This window comes from Grus americana, chromosome 20 (assembly GCF_028858705.1).
Source record: "Grus americana isolate bGruAme1 chromosome 20, bGruAme1.mat, whole genome shotgun sequence".
In the NCBI taxonomy this organism is placed as follows: Eukaryota; Metazoa; Chordata; class Aves; order Gruiformes; family Gruidae; genus Grus; species Grus americana.
The window spans coordinates 9,869,474-9,891,865 of record NC_072871.1 but is presented as its reverse complement, the minus strand read 5'-3'; the positions used below and the strand labels follow the sequence as shown (position 1 = coordinate 9,891,865).

The window sequence follows — 22,392 nt, the reverse complement described above, 5'->3', positions numbered from 1 at the left end:
AAATTGTGTTGGGGGGGGGGAAGGGCGGGAATGAGAACTGCTCCCGCCCCGTCCCGCGAGCACCCTGAGCCCGCCCGGGGTCCCGAGAGCAGCCCCTTCCAGGGCCAGGTGTGTGACGGGGGGTGTGTGACGGGGACACGGCAGAGCAGCGCCCCGGGCCGGGTCCCGCTGCCCCCCAACCCCCCCCCCGCCCCTCCCCGTGCTGATCCCTGCTCAGGGCGGTGGGGACCGCTCGGCCGCTTCACGGTGGGACGCGCTGCAAGCCGACAGCGGATGAGCTTCCCACCAGCAGAGGCAAACGTCAGGCTTCCAGGCCACGGACCACAGCGGGGACACCGGAGCGTAGCAAATACGTGGCCGTCAGCGTTGTGCAGGGCCTGGGGGTGTTTCACACCTCCCCGAGGCCTCGGCCCGGGCCGGGGCTGCCGCAGCAGCGGTGCCGGGCTCCGGGCGCTGACGCTGTGTTTTCCTAACAGCTCACCAGAACGGGCAGTAACGTCATCAAGTCGTGGCGTGAGGCAGAACGGAGCGCTCCGCTCCTCGGCTCTGCGGTGCTTGCAGGAGCGTTTTAGGCCCAGCCGCCACAACGGGGGCTCGGGAGCTTCCCGGGAGCGTGTGTCAAAGAGCACGGAGCCCCAACGTGGGAAAACCACGCGAGCCGAGGGGCACCAGCCAGCGGCTCCGAGCACCGAGGCGGCGCTGGGGGGGAGCCCGGTGCACCCCGGCGCTGACCCTGGAGGGAGAGGTTTCTCCAGCAGACGTGGGCGCGGGAGCTCCGGCAGCCCCGACAGCACCGGGGGACCCGTTTGTCCCGCTGCGCCTTCGGCCCCGCTTCTGGGGGCGCCCGCCCCAGCCCTGCGGCTGAGCACGCAGCTGCCCGGGCAGAGGGGCCGGACGGCTGCTCGGGCGGCAGGGAAGGGTCCCTGGGGAGGCCGAGGCGTGCTGGCCCCTGGGCTGGGGCGGGCAGGCGGGTACCGGCCCGCAGGCAGCCGGGGAGGAAGAGGAGGAGGAGTTAGCGCTCCCTGCGGGCAGGCTGCCCGGCTCGGGGCAGAGCAGGTGGAGGGACGGAGGGGACGCGGCCTCTCGCCCGGCCCCGGGGAGATGGAGTGGCTGAGCCAGCGCTGCCCGCTGCTGCCCGCTGCCCAGGGCTGCCCCCGGCCCGGCCGCGGCACCTTGCTGCTGGTAAGTGGGCACCCTGCGCGCTGCCAGGGCCGGCTCCGGGCGTGCGGTGGGGGGGGGACGCGAGTGAGGCGCTGGGGAGAGCGGGGTATGCGAAAAAAAAAAAATAAAGAAAAAAATAAGGGGGAAAAAAAAGAAAAAAGTAAAGAAAAAAAAAGAAAAAAGAAAAAAGTAAAGAAAAAAGAAAAAAGTAAAGAAAAAAGAAAGAAAGAAAAAAGAAAAAAGTAAAGCAAAAATAAAGACAAAAGAAAAAAGACAAAGAAAAAAAAAGTAAAGCAAAAATAAAGACAAAAGACAAAAGAAAAAGAAAGAAAAAATAAAACGATCATGCAGGAGGAATGTATTCTCCGTCGCTGCAGACAGCAAAGCTAATTTCTCGGGAGGTGGGTTGGTTTGGTTTTTTTCACTCGTGCCAAGGAAGCTCACAGCCTACTCAGGATTGCCACAAGTTGTTTGGTTGTGGTGTTATTGACGGAACCTCATCAAAAGTAGGCAAAAATTCCTAACATGGTAATTTTAAAGCCTAAAGCTGGTTTTAGTTCATCGAAGCCAAGACAGATCTTGCAGAAATCTTAGTCTCTCTAAACTCAACTATCATTTTGCTGGTCAGTGCTTTTCAGTGAAATACTTACAATCTCACAGCAGGTTTTTTCAATTTTGTGCACTGTAACATTTTGGCAGTCATGAGTTTATTCAGTTTATCGGGTAGGAATCCTAAAGTTTCACTCATTCGCTTTTGCACCATCCCTTGGCAAATACCATTATTTGGAAAAAAAGGAAAAAAAGGGGGTGGGGAGAGCTTTTATCCTTCTCTTTGGAAAAAAAAAAAAAAAAGATGAAAAACACCCAAAAACCCAAGAGTGATCCCTCTTGTACTACTATTTAATCACAAATATTTGTGGGGCTTTCCTCATCACATGCACATACATCTCCAAGAAGATTAATGATTGCCATGCTGAACAGGTTGGATTTATTTTTTTTTTTTCCCTGAGCAGGGAGCATGATTACCTTCTAATCTGGAAAAACAGGTACACCAGCATATCTCTGTTTGGCTTGTAACTATCCGAGTAGCTTCTGGGATTTGTTGCATAATATTTGTTAAATGGCTTAGTGGAAAAAAAGAGCACAAAAGAAGCTCTAAAAATTATTATGAGAAACCTTGTGATAACAAAGAATATTTCCTCAAATGGACTGGAAAAGAGGAGACAACGAATATCAGTCATTTTCCACATGGAAAGGAATTCTTGTCTGTGTGGTGACAAAAGAGATTTTTTTAAATTCAATCTTTTTAAAAAAAAAACAAACCTCTGACATTGTCCCTGTAATGGGAGGTTTTTCAGAGGACAAAGGAGGGTGGAAATAAAGGGAAAAAAAGGAGTATATTCTGAGTCTTATAAGCATTTTTTTTTTAATCACTGTAGTTGAATAAGGTCCAGATGCTGTTTATTTCAAAAACAAGACAAAAGACAAAGAGAAGAGCAGCTGTGCAGAGACAGCGAGCGCTGCAGCCCCGGGTACAGGCACCATCCTTCGGCTATTACTCAGCACACCAAATTAACCTTGTTATTCCAGCAACATCCCTGCTGAGATAATTATGTATTTTTACATGACTCTGTTTATGGCATGGGACTACAAAGAGCAGCTAAGGGGCTTGCCAGGAATAGCATCTAAGGTACAGCAAAACCAACTTGTTGCCACTGCGCTGCCAGTCCACGGAGAGAGCGTTCTTGTTTTCTGCACCCGGCAGAGGCAGCCCTACAGACCTGGGCTGTGCCCGTTAGGATTTCTGCGCCCAAAAGGAGCCAATTTCACTGTCCTGTCAGTATCAGATGATTAAGATGACATGAACTTAAACCCTGCATTTAAGTCTTATCCTCCCTTGCCTGCTGTGCGAGTCTGTGTCATAGCCTGGCTGGGCTGCACGGCATCTCTCGGTAGAAGAGAGTCATCGTCCCGGGCTGGCGGGGCAGGAGGAAAGGAGGAAAGCTCTCTGGGTCCCAGCACAGACTGTGTTATCCCAGGCTTTCCGTGGCTCCGGTCCCGCATCAGGCTCCAGCCCAAATCTGTTTCCCACGTCCGGATCCCTACCCCTGCCTGACATACCGCTCTCCTTCCCGCATCCCCGGGGAGCAGTGGGTCCCATCCCCACCATTTCCCAGAGAGGTGGACATGCCTCAGCCTGGGCACACAGCCAAAGGACGGCTGCAGGATGTGTCCTCAGAGGAAAGAAGATGTGCTTCATGTGGGAGCCATGCCTGGTGGTTCCCCTCTTGCCCCTTTTTGCAACAGAAACTTATTTTACTAGAGACAGTCGGTGACTTACCTCCTTATTCTTCTTCAGAAAACCAGTCCTGGCTGCTGAGGCCGTGCAGTGGGGTCTGTAACCCCTGTGGGTCTGGGGTGTGCCCTGCTGCAGCACAGGTCTGGGCACCTCTGGGCAGGTACAGCCTCCAGATCTGACCCTTCCTGCCCCAGCACTCAGCACGGTACTAGATTGGCCCCTTTGGAGGGAAATGAATCTCCCTATGAACGGGTTTTCACTTAAATTACAACTAACAGTAATCTTGAAAGAAAGAAGACTGGAGACTTCTCCTGAGCCACAGGTAATGTCAGTGCTTAGTTTTACAAAAGGCAGTATTTCACCTGACATCACTCACACATATATTTTGCATTTTAGGTGGTGACTCTGTCTTTGCTGATGTACCCGGTGCTGAGGAGTCTCGCCCTTCAGCTGCACTCTGCCGTCACCGGCAGCTACATCTCTGGGACCCACTCCATTGCCTTCATCAACTGCCTCAACGAGCAGATTGCCAAGGATATTGCAAGGTACAGACACGCTTCCCCTGCTTGTCTGCTTGAATTGTTCGAAAGCTTCTTCTTGTGGAAGAAAGGCTTTCCTGGTCCCTCGAGAGGAGCTGTACTGCTCTGTACCTTGCGCTTCTATCCGAATGCTGCTCCTTTTCTCTCACACTCTCCCTGTACCACATACCCACTTACCAAGAGCTGTGCTTTCTAAAAGAAAGCCTCTGAAGTCAATGCCACAGTAAGTTTTGAGCCAATTCTCAGTTTATTCCGCTGCCATTCATTGTCAAGACCCATTTGAAAGCCATGGCCCTAAATCTCCAGGTCCTCAGATGGGTTAAGCCCCAGCCCCATGTTCTCTGATCTGCCACAGTCTTTCTTCTTCTCTAGAACAACACAGATAACAAATTCCAGGAGAGGTGTTTATGGAGAGGGACAAAGCACAGTACACTGCCATGAAAATAAATAAAAGATGAGAGTGGTCCACAGCAAACACAGAACAGGCACTTGTGAGGTACCACCTGGAAGCCCGCCCTCTCTTTACCTTGATTTTTTCCCCTCTCTTTTAATGTATGAGATACTTTGCATGATATTTTGCATGCAGAGGTTGGGGTTTTTTTTTTCACATATCCTCAGTCCCAGACTCAATAGATGGTTTGTTCAAAGTACTGAAACCGTGTTGACTGGGGAAATGTTTATGATGGACCATTAAGTTTCCTGCAACACCTCTTGCGCTGTTTTCCCTGCTGTTTGCCAAAAACTCTGGCTTCTGTAAAGTGCTCCCAAACAGTTGGTCAGGAACTGACAGGCTACTGAAAGGGATTTTGTGTCACCTTAAATACTGCAACTGTTTTAAGAAGTCCAAGTAGAATAATATCTGTATTGCCTGATGTCTTCTGAAAAAAGGAGTAACTGTACCTGGCTGGTGAAAAGAGCCCTCAGCTCCTGAAAATGCTTCATCTTAACAGCTTTGGAAATGTTTCCCACTCTGCTCCTTATCTTGCAGGGAAGGGAGAGGAAATAAATCACTCCCCATTGCTGAGATATATGTACTTTGGTTGCGTTTTTAGTGGTGGAGTAATTATTCCTTTGTTCTGGAATTTGGGGGAATGAGCCGTGGTTGTAGAGGATGACACAGGGCTTCTACACTCATTTTCCTACACGCCTTTTTCCTGTCCTGCTGTGCTGCTTCTTCCTTTACATTGCTCGGTGGAGCACTCACTTTGATGGATCGAACTGCAAGGAAATCTCCTACTCTTTTTAAGGAAGAGGAGTTCTGTGAAAGCAGATTAGCCACAGGTAGAATTCAGCATCTGGCTTGTTCGTGGCGTCAGTTCTAACCCGGTTTATCTGGATTACTATTAACTTAAAACCCTCAGAACAAACCCCCGAGGCCACGCAGGAGATCTGGTCTCTCCCCGGTGCCTGCTGCGAGTTGACCCCTTTGGGCTGGATGGCGTGGCCGCTGCACCTCACACAGCTCACACCCGAACAGCCTGGCAGCCTCCGGTTCTGCCTTAGATTTGTGCGTATCATATTCTTTGCTTTTCTGCTTATTAATATTTCATCTGCCTCAATTCAGAGCCTATTGTGAGGCAGGGACAAAGCAGCACACATTAAGTACCCAATCCAAAGATATCATGTATTATGCAGATGTTTTCCACAGATCACGTTCAGCTTCTTATACCGTTTCCCGTTCCCATGGTGGCCACTTGTTTCCGCTCAGCTCGCTAGAACAAAGTTCAGGATCTCAGTTAGGATCAGAGTTTATTGGGGCAAAGCAGAAGAAATTAGAAGGTACTAACCCAAATCAAAAGGTTCCTGCGCTAAAGTGACTTGGAAGTTGCAGGCAGCAAAAATAAAATGATTTGTGCCATGTGTTTGACATGACAAACGCAGCGGGGATATCTCCGCTCAGGCTGCTGCAGTTTGTTGGTCTACAGATTAACTCAAGATGCTCTACAAGCATTAAATGCCTCGAACTGGCTACACATGGTGAGAACAAACAACCCAGAGCCTCCGCAGATGGCTGTCCTCTCAGGCCACGGTGCCTCTGAGCCATCGGCAGAGAGACGTCCGTCTCCGTTGCCTTGCTGTGCTTAAACATTAAACCCCATCCCACGAGTTAGCTGGGTCCAGGCACTGGTTCTCCAGTGCGCCGCTGGAGTGGCAAGATGTTGTAGGATCCTTGGGAAGGGCGGCTTTCCTCCCAGCGCCCGGGCTGCTCCCGATTCCTCCCTGCGCTGCAGCAGCCTGTGCAGCCCCACGAGGGCACCTTTGCTTTGTGCTCACAGTTGCAAGGTATAAACTTCTACAAACGGACCCAGAAAGCAGGGCTGCTGCTGCTGAAGAAGTGCAAAGGAGCTTACGCACGTTCAAACGAGAGCCCAGGTTCCCGCACGGGTCAGAGGCCATGTTGCAAGGCACCATGCAGTTGCACGTTAGCGCCTTGGCTGGGGTATCTTCAGGTGACAGCCGGGGGGGAGGCACCTCTTGTGCTCCTTCTGCTCGTCTTCGGGGGCACGATAGCCAGCGACCACGTCTGTCGTGTTTTTACACTTCATAATGTTATCTTTTTGAAAGCTAAGAGTTTCTTGTAGTTTGTTTCGTAGTCACCTCCAGGCTGTATCATACCCTGGATGTAAAGATAATAAATTTTTAACTTGTTCTGAGGCAAAAGCATTCTGGAGAGTATTTTGAATTGGAGCAGTAGTTAATTGGAATGGTTTTCATTCTTTAGCTCACTAAGGGTTAATTCTTGCAGGTTGTGGAATTGAGCCTTCCAGTATCTAATACCTCCTGCCTTTTCTGCAGTTCAGGGTCATCTAGAAGTTATATGTTTGCATTGTCAAAGCACTCGGTATAAAGTGGTGCCTGGTGACGCCAGGGCTACAGAAAACCGAAGGTGAGGTCACTAGTGCAGCGCCTTTAACGGAGCTGCCTGCAAGAGGGACGGGGCTGCCATCTCTGTGAGAACAGCCCAGACATTGCTGTGGTCAGAAAACACAACATTTGACCTAGTTCTTCTAAAAATCCACCCTGAGATTGTTTCAGTACTCTTTAATCACTTAAATATCACTTCTGCTGGCAGACCCAAGCAGCTCTGCAATAACAAATCAGCCCACAACTAAAGGAGGCAGCCGGAGGGAAGGAATTTATTTGGGCTTCAGATTTCTAGGACGTTTTGGGTAGAAAAACCTTGATGTTTTTAATTTAACAAGATCCACATTTCGTCTGCTGTGCGAGGAAGAGGCACAGTTTGACAGCATAAATACACGACTGGGAGACAAACCCCTCGGCGCCCGCCCCGGCCCCGGTTCTCACAGCCCTGGGGCTCAGCCGCTGCCCTGGTGTCCCCACGGCAGGACGGGCACAGGGTGACGCTGGGCAGGGTCCTTGCACCGTGCGAGGCACGGGTCTCACGTGCTGCTCCGGGCCAGGAGCAACACCAAGCCTTCCTGGTTGTGGGGACAGTCCGAGAGCCGTGCCAGGAGGAGCTGGCCTGGAGCAGCTCGAGGTCACCTTTGCCCACCTTTGCCTTAACCCCAACTCCCCCATCTCCAATGTCAAAGCTGGTGGTCAGGGGCAGCACGAGGGAATGTCCCCGTGGCTGGGGGCAAGCGCTGAGACGCAGCGAGCCGGGGACAGGCGCTAACTCCCCCTCCTGTCTCACCCAGGGCCATCATGGATAAGAAGCTGGCTGCATACGTGAACATCCTGCCGAAGAGCTCGGCCTTGTAAGTTGGGCTGAATATTCCCCAACGGAGGAGGCGAACCCAGGCTCCCGGGGGGAAGGAGGAGACGGACACCCCACGGCCCCGGGGAGAGGGGACAGTTTTCAGAAGGCTGCTGGGTTTGTTTGTTGTTGCAGATGGTAGAGACGATCCTCAGCCGTGCAAAGTGCGCTAAGCTTATTAAGGAGCGCAGATGTTCCGTCTGCCAGTGGGGACCATTTATCTGTTGGTTACTTAGCTACATGGAGATCTAGCAAAAAGCAAGGTGATTTATGGTCCTGAGGACATCGCACTGGTTTTTAGAGGATCTAAAAGAAGCAAAGATAGGGACCAGAAAGAGCCTTTACATTATTAAGGAGCACTTTCGGGAAGGAAGAACAGTATCTTTGACCTTGAAATATGACCAGCTGTGCTCTGCGGGTGTCCTCAGCCACCCACGCAAAGGGATTGCATCTTTTAGAGGGGTTAAAGAGCAAAGCCCCAAAACAGCCATTTGCTCGCAGAGGCACCCTGGCCTGGCCCCCCATCGCAGCCTCCCCGCAGGAGGGGCTCCTCACAGTGCACCCCCATAGCCCAGCTGAGGCTGCTGAGCTACGGCGCACGCTGTAATCGCAGTAACACCCTTCTTCCCCTCGCGCTTGGTTCCCTGCGAGCCACAGCGGCCAGAGCCGAGTTGCTCATGCACAGCCCTGCCTGCACCAGCTGGTTTCTCCTCCATGCCCCACGCTGGAGACACCGCGACGCCTCCGAATGCCTCCTCGCGCAGGAACCCAGCACGCAGATGAAATCACGATGGCCTTCTGTCAACATAAATGTTTTGAAAGGTCATATCTGACTCACGAGAAGTACATCTCCTCTCCTGCAGGGAGAGAGAGGAAAAAAGCGAGATGCTGCCGCGCTCAGCGTCCCAGTTGCATCCCTGCAGGCACCAGTCCCTGGCCGCTGCTTGGAGCAGGACCACCACCACATGGCCCCCCACGGCCACCCCAGTCCCAGCTCCTTTGCCCTGCCGTTCCCCCTGGGCATCTCTCTCGAGGCTGGCACAGCCAAGGAGGCTCTGGTCTGTAAATCCAGGGTGCTCCATCACGTGCACAGCAGACTTTTGAGGCCAGCGATGTGTCTTCAGCGCCACTTTGTAAAGGAACGGCCACGTGCAGAAAGCACCGAGCAGGGAAACTAACCCCCCCCAGGGGAATCGGCATGGCTGCACCCAGAGCTGTATTTGCTGATGCTTCTTTTCTTTTAAATCTAGGTATTTCTGGAAGGGGGAACTGGAAGAATCCACTGAAATACTGCTGGTAAGTGACAATTCCCCACATCATGAAAATCCCCATCCCAGGAAGCCCCAGCCAAAAGGGACTGCAGGGTGGTTTGGGGAGGGTGGCACCAACCTGCCCGAGATTTGGGACAGTACCCAGGGACCACGAGCACCTGCCTGTGGGCATGGCAGTGGCGGCTGGGGGTGGTGGCCTGGCTCAGCCCCTCGTCCTGCCACCACAGTGGACATCGCATGGGGGAAGAGCCCAGGAAGGCTCCTGTTGCACCACCGGCCACGCTGGATGGGCGCAGTGGAACTGCACGTACAGGATTTCTCCATCCCTTTTACTTCTCCCTTGGTTTTTGTTTTGTTTTGTGTTTTTTACTCCCCACAGTTAGTGAAAACAAGGACATCCAAAATAGGCGAATTGTCCGACTACGTCAGGTGAGGCTCTGGCTCTGTGGGAGGACCGGGTTTCCAATCCAAGGTAGGCTGCCGTCTCCTGCTCAGGCTTTAGGAGTCAGGTTCCTTGAGCCCCCTCCAGCCCGGGGGGGGTTAAGCGCTCCTGGTGTACCTTGTGAGCCAGCAAAACTCAGAGATGGCATCAGCAGAAAAGAAAAGGTTGGCGGAAATATCAGCTGTTGGGCTTCAACCAGCCCCTCCGTACCGGGTACAAGGAGGGATTCTCCTTCTCCTAACGCAGGTTGTTCCCTGGCCGCCTCGGGGCACGATTTCCTGCGTTTCCCAAGCAGAGTGGTGAGCACAGCCAGCTTTGGGCCAGGGCCCCTGGCAGTCAGCTGCTGGCTGTGGTAAACCCTAAACTCAAAGCAAAATTCTCACATGGCAAAAAGAAGATGCGGGTGCTTTGAAGTCAGTGGAGAGCGTGGGGCAGGGCTGGTGCGCACGGCTGGGAGCGGAGACCTCCGCTTCCTGCGCCTGCGAGCGGGAGCGGGTCTGTTCTGCTGCGGGGCTGTCGGTGACACTGTTCTTCTGCATCTGTTTCCACTTTAGATCCATCCATCCCTTTGAAATTCCTGAAATCATCAGCCTGCCTGTTGACCAAGGAAACCCTCTCTACCTCAAATGGATAGAGGAAAGTGTCCCACGGGACTAACTGAACAGCCAGCACCTCCCTCCCTTTTGGGACTGCTGAGCCGCGCTGGTCTCCCTGCGTAGGCAGGAGTTATACACACGCGGGGAGGCAGCTTGTATTTTCACGGGTTTGCTGTAACACAGAAGCTTGGGGTTGGGAATTTCGTTCGCACTTCAAATATCCCCTCCTCGGCCTGATCCTGTGCTCCACAGAGCACCGAGCAGCCCAGAGACGGCAGGGCCAAAGTGGGGCAGGGCTCCACGCACCAAGGGCTGTTGCAGCATTGCAGATGAGAATACAGAGATGCTCAGGTCAGGACACTGCGGCATTTGGGGGCTCTCTCAGGCCCCCAGCAGCAAGTGCCAGCTGGTAGCCATGACCTGGCAGCCCCCGGCAGCCCCTCCAGTGCCGTGCGTCCTCGCAGCCTGGGCCCGAAACCCTGCCTGGCCCCCCTGCTCCCCCGCAGCGGCTGTCACAGCATCCTGCCCCACTCTGCCTCCTGCTTCCCCAGCCCGGAGCCCGCAGGCACGCCGCGATGCTCACGCCCTCTCCTGCCGTCATGCGAGGTGCTGGTTTGAGTCTTACAAAATCCGAGGAAACGGCAAACTTGAGCAGACGCTGCAAGCATTTACCAGGAGCCGCAAGCAGCGCACGCGCTGACCCTGCCCTGCCTGCCGAGCCGGGGAGAGCCGGGCTGAGCTGGGCAATGTCCGTTGCCAGTTCAGGGAAAGCACGTGCCAGCAGGACCAGGGCATCGCCCGGCTGCGGGGCAGCACTGCCCCGGCCCTGCATCCCCTACCCACGCCTGAACGGTGACTTTCGAACCGGGCCAGGTTTCACCTTGTGAAAAGACGCTCACGTTAATAGTTTAATGGGATATAACTTATGGAACAATATCGAGTTACTTATGTGACTGGGAAGGGAATAAACGGGAGCGTTTCGTACCTGGGCAGGCTCACGTGTTGTCGCAGTTCGTGGGCTCAGCACCCGCAGTGAGCTGGGCAAGAGGAAGGGCCCGTCGTGGGTTTGCAGCGACTCTGTCCCACCCGATGCCGAGCGATGCTCCGCTGGCTCCCACCTGTGACAATCGGGCTTGTGGAGAAGCAGCACAGGCGCTTTGCAGGCACGGAGAGCTGTGCTCACACGCTCGCGTGGCCCCATCAGCCGTCAGAGGTAGCGTGGGGAAGGCTCGCAGGCGCAGGAAAGAGAAGAGGGAAAATGGTCTGAGCTCTGAGAGCAGGAAACTATTCAGTGCTAAATCTGAAGGAGCAAGATCCCAGCTCAGCACCTTGTCTGGCAAAAAAGAGCCAAGCACACGAAGCAGCAGCAGCACCCCCAGGCCAGATCTGCAGCACCCAAAGCTGAACCTTGTTCAGCCCCTCAGGGCTACGTTGTGCAGTGGCAAGTTTGGGAGGGGCCACGGGGGACCTCACCGCTCCACGGGACTGTGAGTGAGGGCAGCCCCTCTTGACAAAACCCAACGCTGCCGGGGGTGTCCCCGTCCCCCGCTGTCCCTGCACCCCGCTGCGCTGCGCCCACGCTCACCCCTTTGCGTCCTTCTGCCGTTCTGCTCTCTGGCCAAGGGCACGCCTCACCCTGGCACGGAGCATCGTGGCGGGCACCGGGCGCACACTGACCCCCAGTGCCCAAACTCAATAATCCTGACACTACAAAGAACCAGTGATGTTAAAAAAAGAGACTTTTTAATTGTACATCAGACATATTAATTACAACTTGGGTGTAACAAGAGTTGGTTATTACAAGCAGCAACCTGAACTCATAAATCTTTAGAAGGTGCACAGTCATTATAATATCTATTACAGCTAATGCAAAATATACTCTGCAACAAAAATATTTTTAAAGGCTCCACATTCCATTCTCCGCAGGAGGCCAGGAGAAAAGAGGAAGAAGAGAGGGAGAGGAGGGGAACCGGGGCCACGCGTGGTGGGTGCTCCCACAAGTGCAGTGTCCATTGGGGCATCCCGTGGGAATAACCCAGCTTGGCTCTAGCACGGCTCTTGGCAGCCCCCAGCCCCTCAGGCAGCAACTCAGACACTAACAAGGGCTTCACAGGCACTCATGAAAGGGAAATACTTTAAGCAATCCTTTGGTGACGAGCCAAGGCAGGAGCTGCACCCATCCCTGCCAGGGACAGGGGGTCCCAGCAGCACACCGCCCAAAACGACAGGGCCATCCGGAGATGGTCCCTCCGGATGAGCTGAGATGCAGATCCCAAGGGTGCCAAGCACCTCTCCCCAAAGCACATCTCACCCCGCTCGGCTCAAACCATCTCATGGCTGGCCCTGGACGGAGCCTCCTCTCCCAGCCCTCGCACTGCACAAGCGGCCAGCAGCTTCTCCACTGAGACACCGGCTGCACGACCCTGGGCAACTCCTCAGGAAGGAGCTAAAATGCTTTTACCTGCCGAGCCAAATATTCACGCTCATAGTATGGGCACCGAAGCAGCTCATGCCTGGCCCAAACCAGGCGGGCACATCCTGGGGCTGCAGAGAAGCTGCTGCTCTGCACCACAGCCCTGCGAGAGGCATCGTCACCTCACAGCCGTACAATGCTCTGGTGGTGCTAGATGAATTACACCATCCAGCAAATCCCCCCTTCGTGGGGTTCCACTACATTATTTTGGCAGTAGCTGAAGCAGGAGTTTCTTTTTAAGGACCATGCTCTGGCCTCTGGTTTGCAAACATCACCTGCTCGCTTGTGCTGATCACACTGACAAATTGTCTTAAGTACTTTTTCAATAAAGCCACCTTTTCAATTCACCCTGCGGCTGGCAGATCTCTCAAGCACACGTACGAACGATGGGGCTGTAGGGATGGGGGGTGCTGATAGAGCAGGACCACGCAGCCCCCCTGGCATCGCCACCCTCCGTCCCCATGGGACAGCCACGGTGGTGATGGGGAGAGACGAGGAGGACAACATTAAAAATATATACATCTCTCTCTCAGAAAAAAATCAACAAATACGTCTGATGATATTATATTTTCTTTAAAAAAGACAACTGCTTTGCTCCTGAACAACCTGGCAGTATTGCTTTAGTTGAAGGGGGCTGCTCCTTCTCTTCTGCAGACAAACTCACCCGACGCACTCACAAACATCGCCACTACCCCAGTAACAGAACGCGTGGCTTCCCTCCAGCAAGGCACAGCCACGAGGCCATGGGGATGGCCGCAGGGACCCCGGTACGACCCCCTCCCACGCCCCTGCTGTCCTCTTCAGCCTTTTTGGTTTGTCTGCTTGTTTGGCACGTTCAGGACGAGGATTCCTGCGGGAATAAAGGCCTCGGGCTCCAGTCTGTGAAATGCCCGCGGTGGTTTTAAGGCAAAGGTGTATCTTTTGGCTGATCTCTTCCAAGACCGTGATTGTCAGAAGAACAGGGAAGCAAAGCTGGTGTATCATCGCACGCCGTCCAGGTCGCAGGACGACAGCAACCACGTATGTCTGCCCCGTGGCCGCAAAAGCCGGCTGCACGTGGGCTGGTTACGGGGCATTTTCCCCTCATTTAAAACAAATCCCATTCCTTTAATGAATGGATTTAGGAGGAGGAGGAAAACCCTGTACACCGGCTCTGGTGAGAGCTGCCCACTGTTTCCCACGGGCACAGGGACGGGCTGTGAAAGCACGGCTGGGGGAGGTGCTTTTTGCTTTCGCAGCAGGACCCCCTCCATCCGCTCTGTAAGGCTTGGACATGGGGACGGGTCAGGGTGCGCCAGGCACCGGCACGACGTCCGTCTGCACGAGCAGGTTGCGGGGTGCCCCCCAAGAGCTTCCCCAAGGGGTGCCCAGCCATGCTGGGGGGACCCGTCTGGAAAGGCCAGACCCCCTCGTTGCTCTTACCAACCACCCTGATGGTGCCTCGGGCTCGGCCAAAGGCTCCATCCGGAGAGCGCAGCTGGGCCACGCTCTTTGCATATACACGGCCAATAAAATAACAACTGTTAAAATGAATAAAATACGGCGGCAAGGCTGCAGGATTCACCCCTGGGCAGCACTGCTGACGGCGCCGGCTTGGTTCCCGGGGAGCTGGCCCCAGCCGGGACCCCCGGCATGGAGGGGTCCCAGCCCCCCCGCCCCCGCCGCAGGCCAGCACTCCTCCTCCGCTTCACGGCGAGGGTTTCCCCGTCACCCCGCTCTCCTCTGCTTTGGCTCCGGGAGAAGTCTGGGGGCTGGCGGGGCTCAGTAGGGGGTCGTGCCTTCCCACTCCACCAGGTACTGCACCTTCCCCTCCAGCGTCACCCGCCGCGCCAGCACCTGGTACTTCTCGCCGCAGACCAGCCTGCCCGCCGCCCCGAAGTAGCTGCTGATGGAGGACTTGAGGTGGGACAGCGAGGAGTCGTCCTCGCTGATGCTCTCAAAGGTGTGGCTGTCGATGCCGTCGTCCGGGCGGTCGGGGCCGCAGGCTGCCTCGCTGCCCTCGGGGGTGCCCCCGGCCGGGCGCCCGCCCGCCTCCCCACCTCTCCTCTTCACCCCCGCCGAGGCGTAGGCTGGTGCTGCCAGCTTGCGCTTGCGGCTGCCCACGGTCCTCCGGCTGCGAGGGACGGGATAGAGGAAGGGTGAGGGCAGCACCCAAAGGTGTCCCCCACCACGCTGGCTGTGCCCACTGCCCTGGAGGGAGCACGCCAGGAATTCGGGCGAGCCCAGCAAGGACCAACGGCTCCGACCCTGCGTGCCCAGTGAGGAAGCGCCGCTTTGGGACCACCACCCCTTTTTGGGGGACAGGGAGGAAAGGCTCCTCCGATGCGGGACATCCCTGTGCCAGGACACATGGGTGCTCACCCCCCCGGCTGTGCCACCGCGACCCCTCTGGAAGGGGGCGAGGGGCGCAGCCCTCACCTGGACTCGTAGGAGAGGCTCGTGGTGGCTGAGCCCGAGGTGCTGGCAGCATCCGTGGAGTCCACGTCCGATAGGAAAGTCTGTCCCGAGCTGGCACTGGGGACGGGAGGCAGCGTCGGCCCCAGCCCAGCGCAAGGGGCACCACGGCCGGCCCCCCGCCTCCCCAGCCCTGCCTTCGCGCTCGGGCGTTCAGACCACCCCACCTTGCCGCCCACACCCCCGGGCCCGGCCACACGGACCTTTTCAGGCTCTGAATTTCATCCAGTGTGAAGTCAAAGATGCTGGCCAGGTGGTGGTTGGTGCTCCAGGCGGAGGTGAAGTCACTCTGCGCCACGAAAACACACCCGTCACCGCCGAGCAGAGCGGTGCTGCCCGCAGCCCTGGCACGACCGCGCTCCCTTCCACGGCTCCGTGGCCGCCGGGCAGCGGGTTGGCACAGAACATTTGCAAACCCCAGGGCGAGGGACGGGGGCTCTCCCTGCCCATAGGAGCTGGGGAACCTCGTGGGGAGCCCCAGGGACGGGGCCAGCGGGGTCCCACCCGGCCGCCGAAGCCCGGGATGGTCGCGCAGAGGAGGGGGCGGAGGACTCACGCTGGGAATGGCGTCCTCCAGCAGGAATTTGGCCCTCTTGCGCCGCGCCGCTCGCCGCTTCTGCTGCTGGATCTGCCGCGGCAGCAGGCTGCAAAGCAAGGGTGGGGTGAGGCTGCCGGGTGTTCGGGGGGGCCCAGGTGAATTTGGCCACTCACCTGTCTTTATGGACATATTTGCTTTTTCCCCTCTTCTTCAGCTCGCAGGAGCTGCTCTCACTCACGCCGGGGGCTTTCTCTGGCAGCACCTTGCTGGGGGGGTTCGGCGGGACGCGGATGCGCAGGCGAAAGATGCATTTCTTTTTTTTGATTTCCTTCCCACACAGAAACCTGAGGGGAGGAAACAGCCCTCAGCTGGGGGTCCGCAGGGGCGTCCTGCATCCCGTCCTGTCCCCGTCCCTCGCCCCGCCGTGCCCGGGGCTCACCTGCTTTTATAGCTGTTGAGTGCATTGAGGAGGTGGGGGCCGCGCTCAGAGATGGGGGTGCCCGTCAGCTGCGGAGAGACGGCCGAGGTCAGGCAGGGCTCGGCGCCGGCAGCGGTTATGCAAAAACTAAACAGACGGGGGAACCCGAACTCCGGGTTTCAGCTGCTGCCCAAGGTCAGGGAGCCAGGGACGCCAAAGCCCAGAGCCACCCGGGTTTGGCACCGGCCGCCCTTGGTGCAGGGGAGGGAGGCGTCCGCGGGAACCGATCCGTCCTGATGCGGTGACGGGTTTCCAAAACGCCTCAGTGTTAGCACTTCTCCCAGCTCTAGCTCCAACCAGGAAACTTGTCGGGTACAACACCCGAACAAGGGGAAACCCCAGTGCAGAGGAAGGCGATTAAACTGCTTTCAAACAGAAGCACTGCACGAAGCGGGGCTTGGCAGAGATGCCCAAGCTCATCGCCGCGGGGCTGCTGGCACAGTGGCACTGCCGACACGCAGGCATGGCCCTTCCTGCCATTCACCCTCCGCCTGCCCCAGCTGCGTCCCAGACCCAGAAAGGGTCCCTCGGCTCTGCCCAGGGCCTGTGCCCGGGGGTCGGCATCGCTTCCCGGCTCACGGAGCAGCACCCTCCACTGACAGCGCTGCCCGGTGGGGACACCCGCTCTGACGCCTACCCCGGGGTGGGTGAACAGCACATGGGAGATGCCACACGTTCCCAGCGGGTGCAAACACTCCAGGCCGCGTGCTCCTGCCCACCCAGAGATACCAGGCAGGTGTTTTAAAGCTCCTTCCCCGTGAGGGACCAGCCGAGGAGCAGCCGGCTCAGGTCACGGTGAGCGGGCGCTCCCAAAGCTCCGACCCCTTCCCAAGAAGCAACCCACAAACACACCTCGAGGTTGGCAGCTGCTGAGAGGAGAAGCCGACCGACCCAAGGGGCAGGCTCCCTGCCCCACCGTTGCACCGCGAGCATCGCCCTGCACCAGCCAACCTGCCCCCATCTCGGGGACTCGGCTGTCACGGGGAAGGAGGATCCGGTCCCTCGCAGCCGGGGCTTTGGGGACAGCCGTCTGTGACTTACATCCCTGGCAGCACCTCTCCCCCCCCACGGCTGCCCTCCGACCCAAGCCTAGGCTGTGTGTTTTTACCTTCCCGAGCTGCAGCGGATCCCAGTGGTGGTTCACGAAGGCCAGGATCTCCTCGAAATCAAAGTACTTCTTCTTGCTCTGTACACCCAGGTTGTAGAGGGCGAGATGGACGACATCCACCCTGCAGGCGCAAAGGGGGTGAGAGGGTCAGCAGCCCACCCTCTCCCCAGCAGGATGGTACCCACCACAATGCTCTGCTCCACCAGTGCCGCTCGAGCGCAGCCCCCGGCACGGTCCTCCCAAAACCCACTCGATGGAGGCTGGGACCATTCCCACACCTCACGGGGGAAGCCACCCAGCCTGGAGGTGCAGCCTGGGGGATGCAAAGCCAGGACAGCATCCCTTGAGCTTTGGGGAGGGGTGGGACGCTGCCCACAGCTGGGGGGAACCCCAAACACCGAGACCCCCAAGCCCAGAAGCTGGAGGACACGCCGCTCCCAGAACAAATGCCCAGTTTTCCAGATTTTTAATAAGTCCCAGATGTGTGTTCCTGCTGCAGTTAGGTACTGGAGCTGGACAGCTCTTACCCACATGAAAATAAAACTATTTTAACAACCCAATCTATCCTGTGAGATTTTACACTTGCATCTCTGAAAATGAAAGCCAAGCAACATATCCTGCAGGATTTCCCTTCTTCTTCTTCCAGCCTGTGGCACCGCGCTGCTCAGTGCAACGTCCCCGAGGCAGCTGCATCCCAGCAGCCTGCTAGCGTTGGTAGCACGTCCAACACGGCCGAGCTCAAGGGGAACAGCAGGGAAAAGCTGGGCTGCTGGCACTGTTAATGTACTTATAAAGTGCTTTCAGACCATCAAGGTACGCCAGAAGGTACTACCTGCAAACTTGTATTTAATCACAGAATTTGATGACATGACACCCGATCGATTTTTGCAGTTATCTTCTGGCAAACCTTGTACCTTGGCTCCCGGACAAACAGTAGGTTTGGGGCACGTTGAGAAACGGCTTCCCTGGGAAACAGGGCAAGGGCAGGAGGAGCAAAGCCCACAGCTCAGGGCTGGGCTGCAGCACCCCGGGGACCGAGCCTCTGCCTCGGCCGGTCCCGCCGCCTCCCCGGTGCGAGAGCCGGGCTCTGCTCTTGGTCTGCAGGCAAGGAGCCCTTTGGTGAGGCTGGGCTTGAGGAGAGCTGGGCCATGGAGACAGGAGCAGCCGGAGACTCCGCTCCCCACCCTGAGCTTTGTGCCCACACTGGGATGAGCGGGAGATGCTTTGTGAACTTGCGCTGCCAAAACCCGGCTCTGGGGCTGGCCCCAAGGCTCAGCAGCACCAGGGACCAGCCAGCCCAGCGCCACGCGGCCACCCCAGCACATCCCAAAGGAGCCGGGACCGTTCCTTACCATCTCAAGGGCAGGCGCTTGATGTATTCAGGCCCCTGGTTGCATACGGAGCAGAAGAACACATAGAACCTGGAAAACAGCGGGGAGCAGAGCGCTGGGGGTGGGGGTCAGCCCTGCAGCCCTGCAAGGGCCTGGGGACGGGTCGGGCTGAGGACAGTGCTCTGGGTGCTGAGGGTGACAGCACGGCCAGGAGGAGCAGGGCTTTGCAGGACGGGGCCACCCGTCTGCCCCCGGGGCGGCCGATCTGCATCAGTGCCACAGCCGGGTCGGGGAGATACAGACTGGGGATGTGGCCATGCATGAGCCCCCCCAGGAAGCCAGCTCTGATAAAGTCTGGAAGGGACATACCGGTCTCCGAACATCATGGGGTCACTGAGGCACTGGGTGCAGGCTTCGTGGAACCACTGCCGGCAGCGGTAGCACTGCAGCATCTTCAGGTACCACCTGGGGAGTGAGAGGAGGAGGGTGATGGCATGGGCAGCGTGCAGCAGCCACCGCCCTGTCCCACTCCCAGGCACGGATGTCCCAGCCAGGGAGAGAAAGTCTGGCCCTAACTTGTATTTTCTGCAGCCACGAGTTGGGTGCAAACGGTGCCTCCGGGAGTGAGCAGAGACCCGAATGGCAGAGGCAGCACGGGCAGCAAAGCCGCTGGCCCCGGGGCAATGCCCTGCAAGCTGGGGACTGCTCTCTTGGGGGAAAAAACTCCCCAACCTGATCTCACCTGCCTTTGCAAATGCTTTTCCCCACAAAACCAAATATGACAACCCTCCCAGCAGGCAGGCGGGCGGGGGCTTACTCGCCGGGGCCCCCGCAGTAGCAGTAGCACTGCTGCTGGTTGGTCCGATGTGGGGAGTCCCACTCGAGCAGGTCGGGGTTGTAGGACAGCACCATCTTGACGGCTTGCAGCGTCTTGGCAATGGCTCCCTTCTTCAGGGCACCCCCCTTCTGCGGGACCAAGCGGGATAGGGGTCAGCACAGTCGCCCGGGGGGCCACATCCTGCACCGCCGCACCGAGGGCGGGCAGCACGCAGAGCTGGTGACACCAGGCAGCCCCACTCACCCGCACGGCCAGGGCAAATATGCAGCGGCGGCAGAACCACGGTGTCCCCAGCGGGCTCTCGCCACCACTCGCCACCGGGACGTGACACTGCTGGTGATAACCTGCGGGAGGGCTCGGCATCAGCACCGCCGGGCTGGCCGGACCCTCACCCCCAGGGCGACGCGCCTGCACTCACCCAGCCCACACTTTCCGCAGATGAGGATTTCGTTCATGGGACCCGACGTCTTTCCCAGGCAGATGTTACACTTGGGCTCCTCCCCGGGGATGCCGGCTGCGGGACAGGGATGGCAGAGTCGGAGGCGTGCGAGGCACAGCCACCTCTCCGCGGTGCCGGGAAAGACCCTCCTGGCCCGGCGGTGGGAAAGGAGGATGGGCAGCACTCACCATGCTGGATGTCCTTCCAGAGGACCCAGTACTTGGAGTTGTCCTCAAACGTGACAAGGCAGCTCTGCTTGGAGCCGCTCACCTGCGGGGAGAGAGCGGGAAGAACCGCCGAGCATCAGCTCCATTCCCAGCACCTCCCTGTTCTCCCTGGTGACCCTCTCGGGGCTGCGGGAAGTCGGGTTTGGGGTGTGACACCCAGGGGCAGAACGTCAAACTGAAATGCCCCGATGACTAAAGACGCGTTGCAACCCAGGCCAGCACCCCTCTGAGCCACGAGCCAACCCAGGGAACGGCGCTAGCTACACTATGGGTGCCCACCTTACCCTTTTGATCTTTCCGAGGTAATAGAGCCCATCGGTCCAGCGGCACAGCACGTACTGCCCCTCCGTCAGCTTGATCATGAGCTCGCGGCAGCTGCTGCTCCTCCGCGCCGAGGCGGCGGCTGGTGCTTGCTGGACACGACCAGCAGCCCCGTAGACATCCCGGATGATGGGGTTGAGCTTGGCGGTCTCCATCAGCAGAGCCTGGAGGTGACACACATGCTTGTCAAATCATGCACATCACGACAACGTCGGCCAAGCATCGGATCCCGGAGGGTTTTGCCCAGGAGCACCGAGCGCGGGGCTGGTTCAGGACCCACAAAATTAGCACGGATGAGCCAGGTTTGTCTGTGGGTAATTTATGTGAAATCAGCGGGAGCAGCCGCAATCTTCGCTACTCTCGAGGAAGAGTGAATTAACCTCCAACTGCCTCAGCTCCCGCAGCATGGAGCCACCCCGGCACGGGGCATGGGGACACGCCACAGGCCTGCACGGGCTCAGGCTCGGGAAGGGGCATCTGAGGGATAACAGCTTAAAATTTAAGGTGATTTTTAATTCACAATTTCCTAGCAGTTTCACAAGCTCCCAAACCACTGCTGCACGTGCAGGGAAGCGGCAGCACTACGTAAAGCGAGTGAAACCGAGCAGCCGAGTTGCACTACCGTCAAGGTCTGAAGCGCACAGGGCAGACAAACCGTGCTCAGCCGGCAGCGCCGACCCTGCAGCCTGAGCTGCGATCCTTAACAGGCATCAGTAAAACAACTTAAAAGTTACTTTTCCCCCCTTTGCGCTCCAGTCACGGCAACACGCGTGACCTCACACCGCAGATCACAACACGAAACCTCACCATGCCATAAGCAACACAAACTCCCTCTGCCCGGACCGTGCTATTAATAACACCCCCGCTTCCCGAGAACAGCCTGGATGGGCAGGAGCAATTAAACTTACGGTAAACCGGGTGCAACCGGGAAAAAAAAAATAAATAAAAAAATTAAAAACAAGAAAATAAAGTAAAAGCGAGCTCCACCGGGACCGGGGCTGGCAGGAGCCGCAGCAGCGAGCTGCGACATGTCACCCGCAGCGCACAGCCGCCAGCGCGGGTTTTCGCGTCGGGAGCGATGATGAAAGCGGCGGCAGCTCCGCGCCCACCCAGCCCCGGGGAGCGCGCCCGGCGGAGGGGACGGGGGGGAACGGGACGGGACGGGGACAGCTCCGGCCGCTCCGCGCCGTCCCGTGTGGGAGCTCCCACGCCGCTCCCGTGCCGGGCAGCGGGACCCACCGGCCAGCGGCGGCGGGGAGCACCGAGCCGCCCCCCCCCACACCACCACCCCCCCCCCCCCCCGCCGCCAGCCCCCGCGGTAGGAGCGGGAGCGGGAGGGCGGCGGGTCCGGCGGCACCTGCCGGGCGGGAGCAGCCCCGGAGCGGCGGCCGCGGGCCCCGCCGCCATTGGCTCATTCAAAGGCGCTGCGGCGCCGGCCGTCCCTCCCGCCCGCCCGGCCCCGGCCCCGGCCCCGGCCCCGCCGCCCCGGGCGCTTCCCGCCGGGCTGCGCCCCCGCCGCCCCCGGGCCCGGGCTCCCGCGGCGCTGCCCTTACCGCCGGGCGCTGCCCGTACCGCTGGGCCGGGCGCCGCGCCGCCCCTCTGCCGCCGCCGTCCCGGGTCAGCGCCCGCCCGCCCGGGGGCCGCGGCGGGGAGCGGCGGCGTGCGGCGGGGGCAGGGCGCGGGGCGCCATCTTCCCGCGCTTCCCCCCGCGCCTCCCGCGGGCATTGACGTCCCGCTTATGCAATTAGCGCGGGGCCGCCTCCGCCGCCTCCCACGGCTCGGATCGCATCGGCCTGGCACGGCGCGGCCCCGGCGCACGGCGCGTACCCAGCCCCGGTGCCCCCGCGTGTGCACGCAGCACCACCCCCCCCGTGCGAGGGCAGAGCACACGCGGGGGCGCGGGGTACCTGCCCCTGCCCCACGTAGGTACCATCGCACCCCAGAATCGTGTGGTCCACCCCCCCCCCCGGGGCACCCCGCACGCAGCATCACCCCACCCACCCACCAGCACTCCGTCTGCACCCACGCACCCGGGACGGGAGTCCGCAGCGGCGCCCAGCCCCAGCCACGCACCCACCGCCCGTGGAGAGGGCAGCGTCACCCTGTCCCACACGCAGGGCACCTCCCTGCCTGCCCTCCCCCCGGCCGGTGGCTGCAGC

At 58.3% G+C, this 22,392-nt stretch overlaps 2 protein-coding genes across 4 annotated transcripts; one reads left to right on the top strand and one right to left on the bottom strand.

Annotated features, from left to right (window-relative positions):
- Positions 1-141: 141 nt before the first annotated feature.
- On the top strand, positions 142-11,279 carry LOC129215532 (translation initiation factor IF-2-like). Of its 2 annotated transcripts, XM_054848843.1 has the most exons (7): positions 142-1,182; positions 3,857-4,005; positions 7,659-7,718; positions 8,968-9,013; positions 9,368-9,417; positions 9,677-9,843; positions 9,985-11,279. In XM_054848843.1, exons 1-6 carry the CDS (start codon positions 274-276, stop codon positions 9,840-9,842), a joined length of 1,380 nt encoding a protein of 459 aa, XP_054704818.1. In that variant the 5' UTR covers positions 142-273; the 3' UTR covers position 9,843; positions 9,985-11,279. The 2 variants fall into 2 exon arrangements, with proteins under 2 accessions (XP_054704818.1, XP_054704819.1); XM_054848844.1 differs by lacking the exon at positions 9,677-9,843 and having other exon boundaries at positions 160-1,182; positions 9,985-11,276.
- Positions 11,280-11,792: 513 nt separating this feature from the next.
- PHF19 (PHD finger protein 19) lies at positions 11,793-21,944 on the bottom strand. 2 transcript variants are annotated; one of them, XM_054848841.1, is made up of 15 exons: positions 21,142-21,472; positions 20,197-20,397; positions 19,874-19,955; positions 19,665-19,760; positions 19,490-19,590; positions 19,226-19,374; positions 18,778-18,873; positions 18,430-18,498; positions 17,078-17,198; positions 15,931-15,998; positions 15,665-15,835; positions 15,510-15,597; positions 15,157-15,242; positions 14,918-15,013; positions 11,793-14,612 (listed from the first exon to the last, which is right to left on the bottom strand). In XM_054848841.1, exons 2-15 carry the CDS (start codon positions 20,386-20,388, stop codon positions 14,261-14,263), a joined length of 1,767 nt encoding a protein of 588 aa, XP_054704816.1. In that variant the 5' UTR covers positions 20,389-20,397; positions 21,142-21,472; the 3' UTR covers positions 11,793-14,260. The 2 variants fall into 2 exon arrangements, with proteins under 2 accessions (XP_054704816.1, XP_054704817.1); XM_054848842.1 differs by lacking the exons at positions 11,793-14,612; positions 21,142-21,472 and adding an exon at positions 21,787-21,944 and having other exon boundaries at positions 14,914-15,013.
- Between the last annotated feature and the right edge of the window lie 448 nt (positions 21,945-22,392).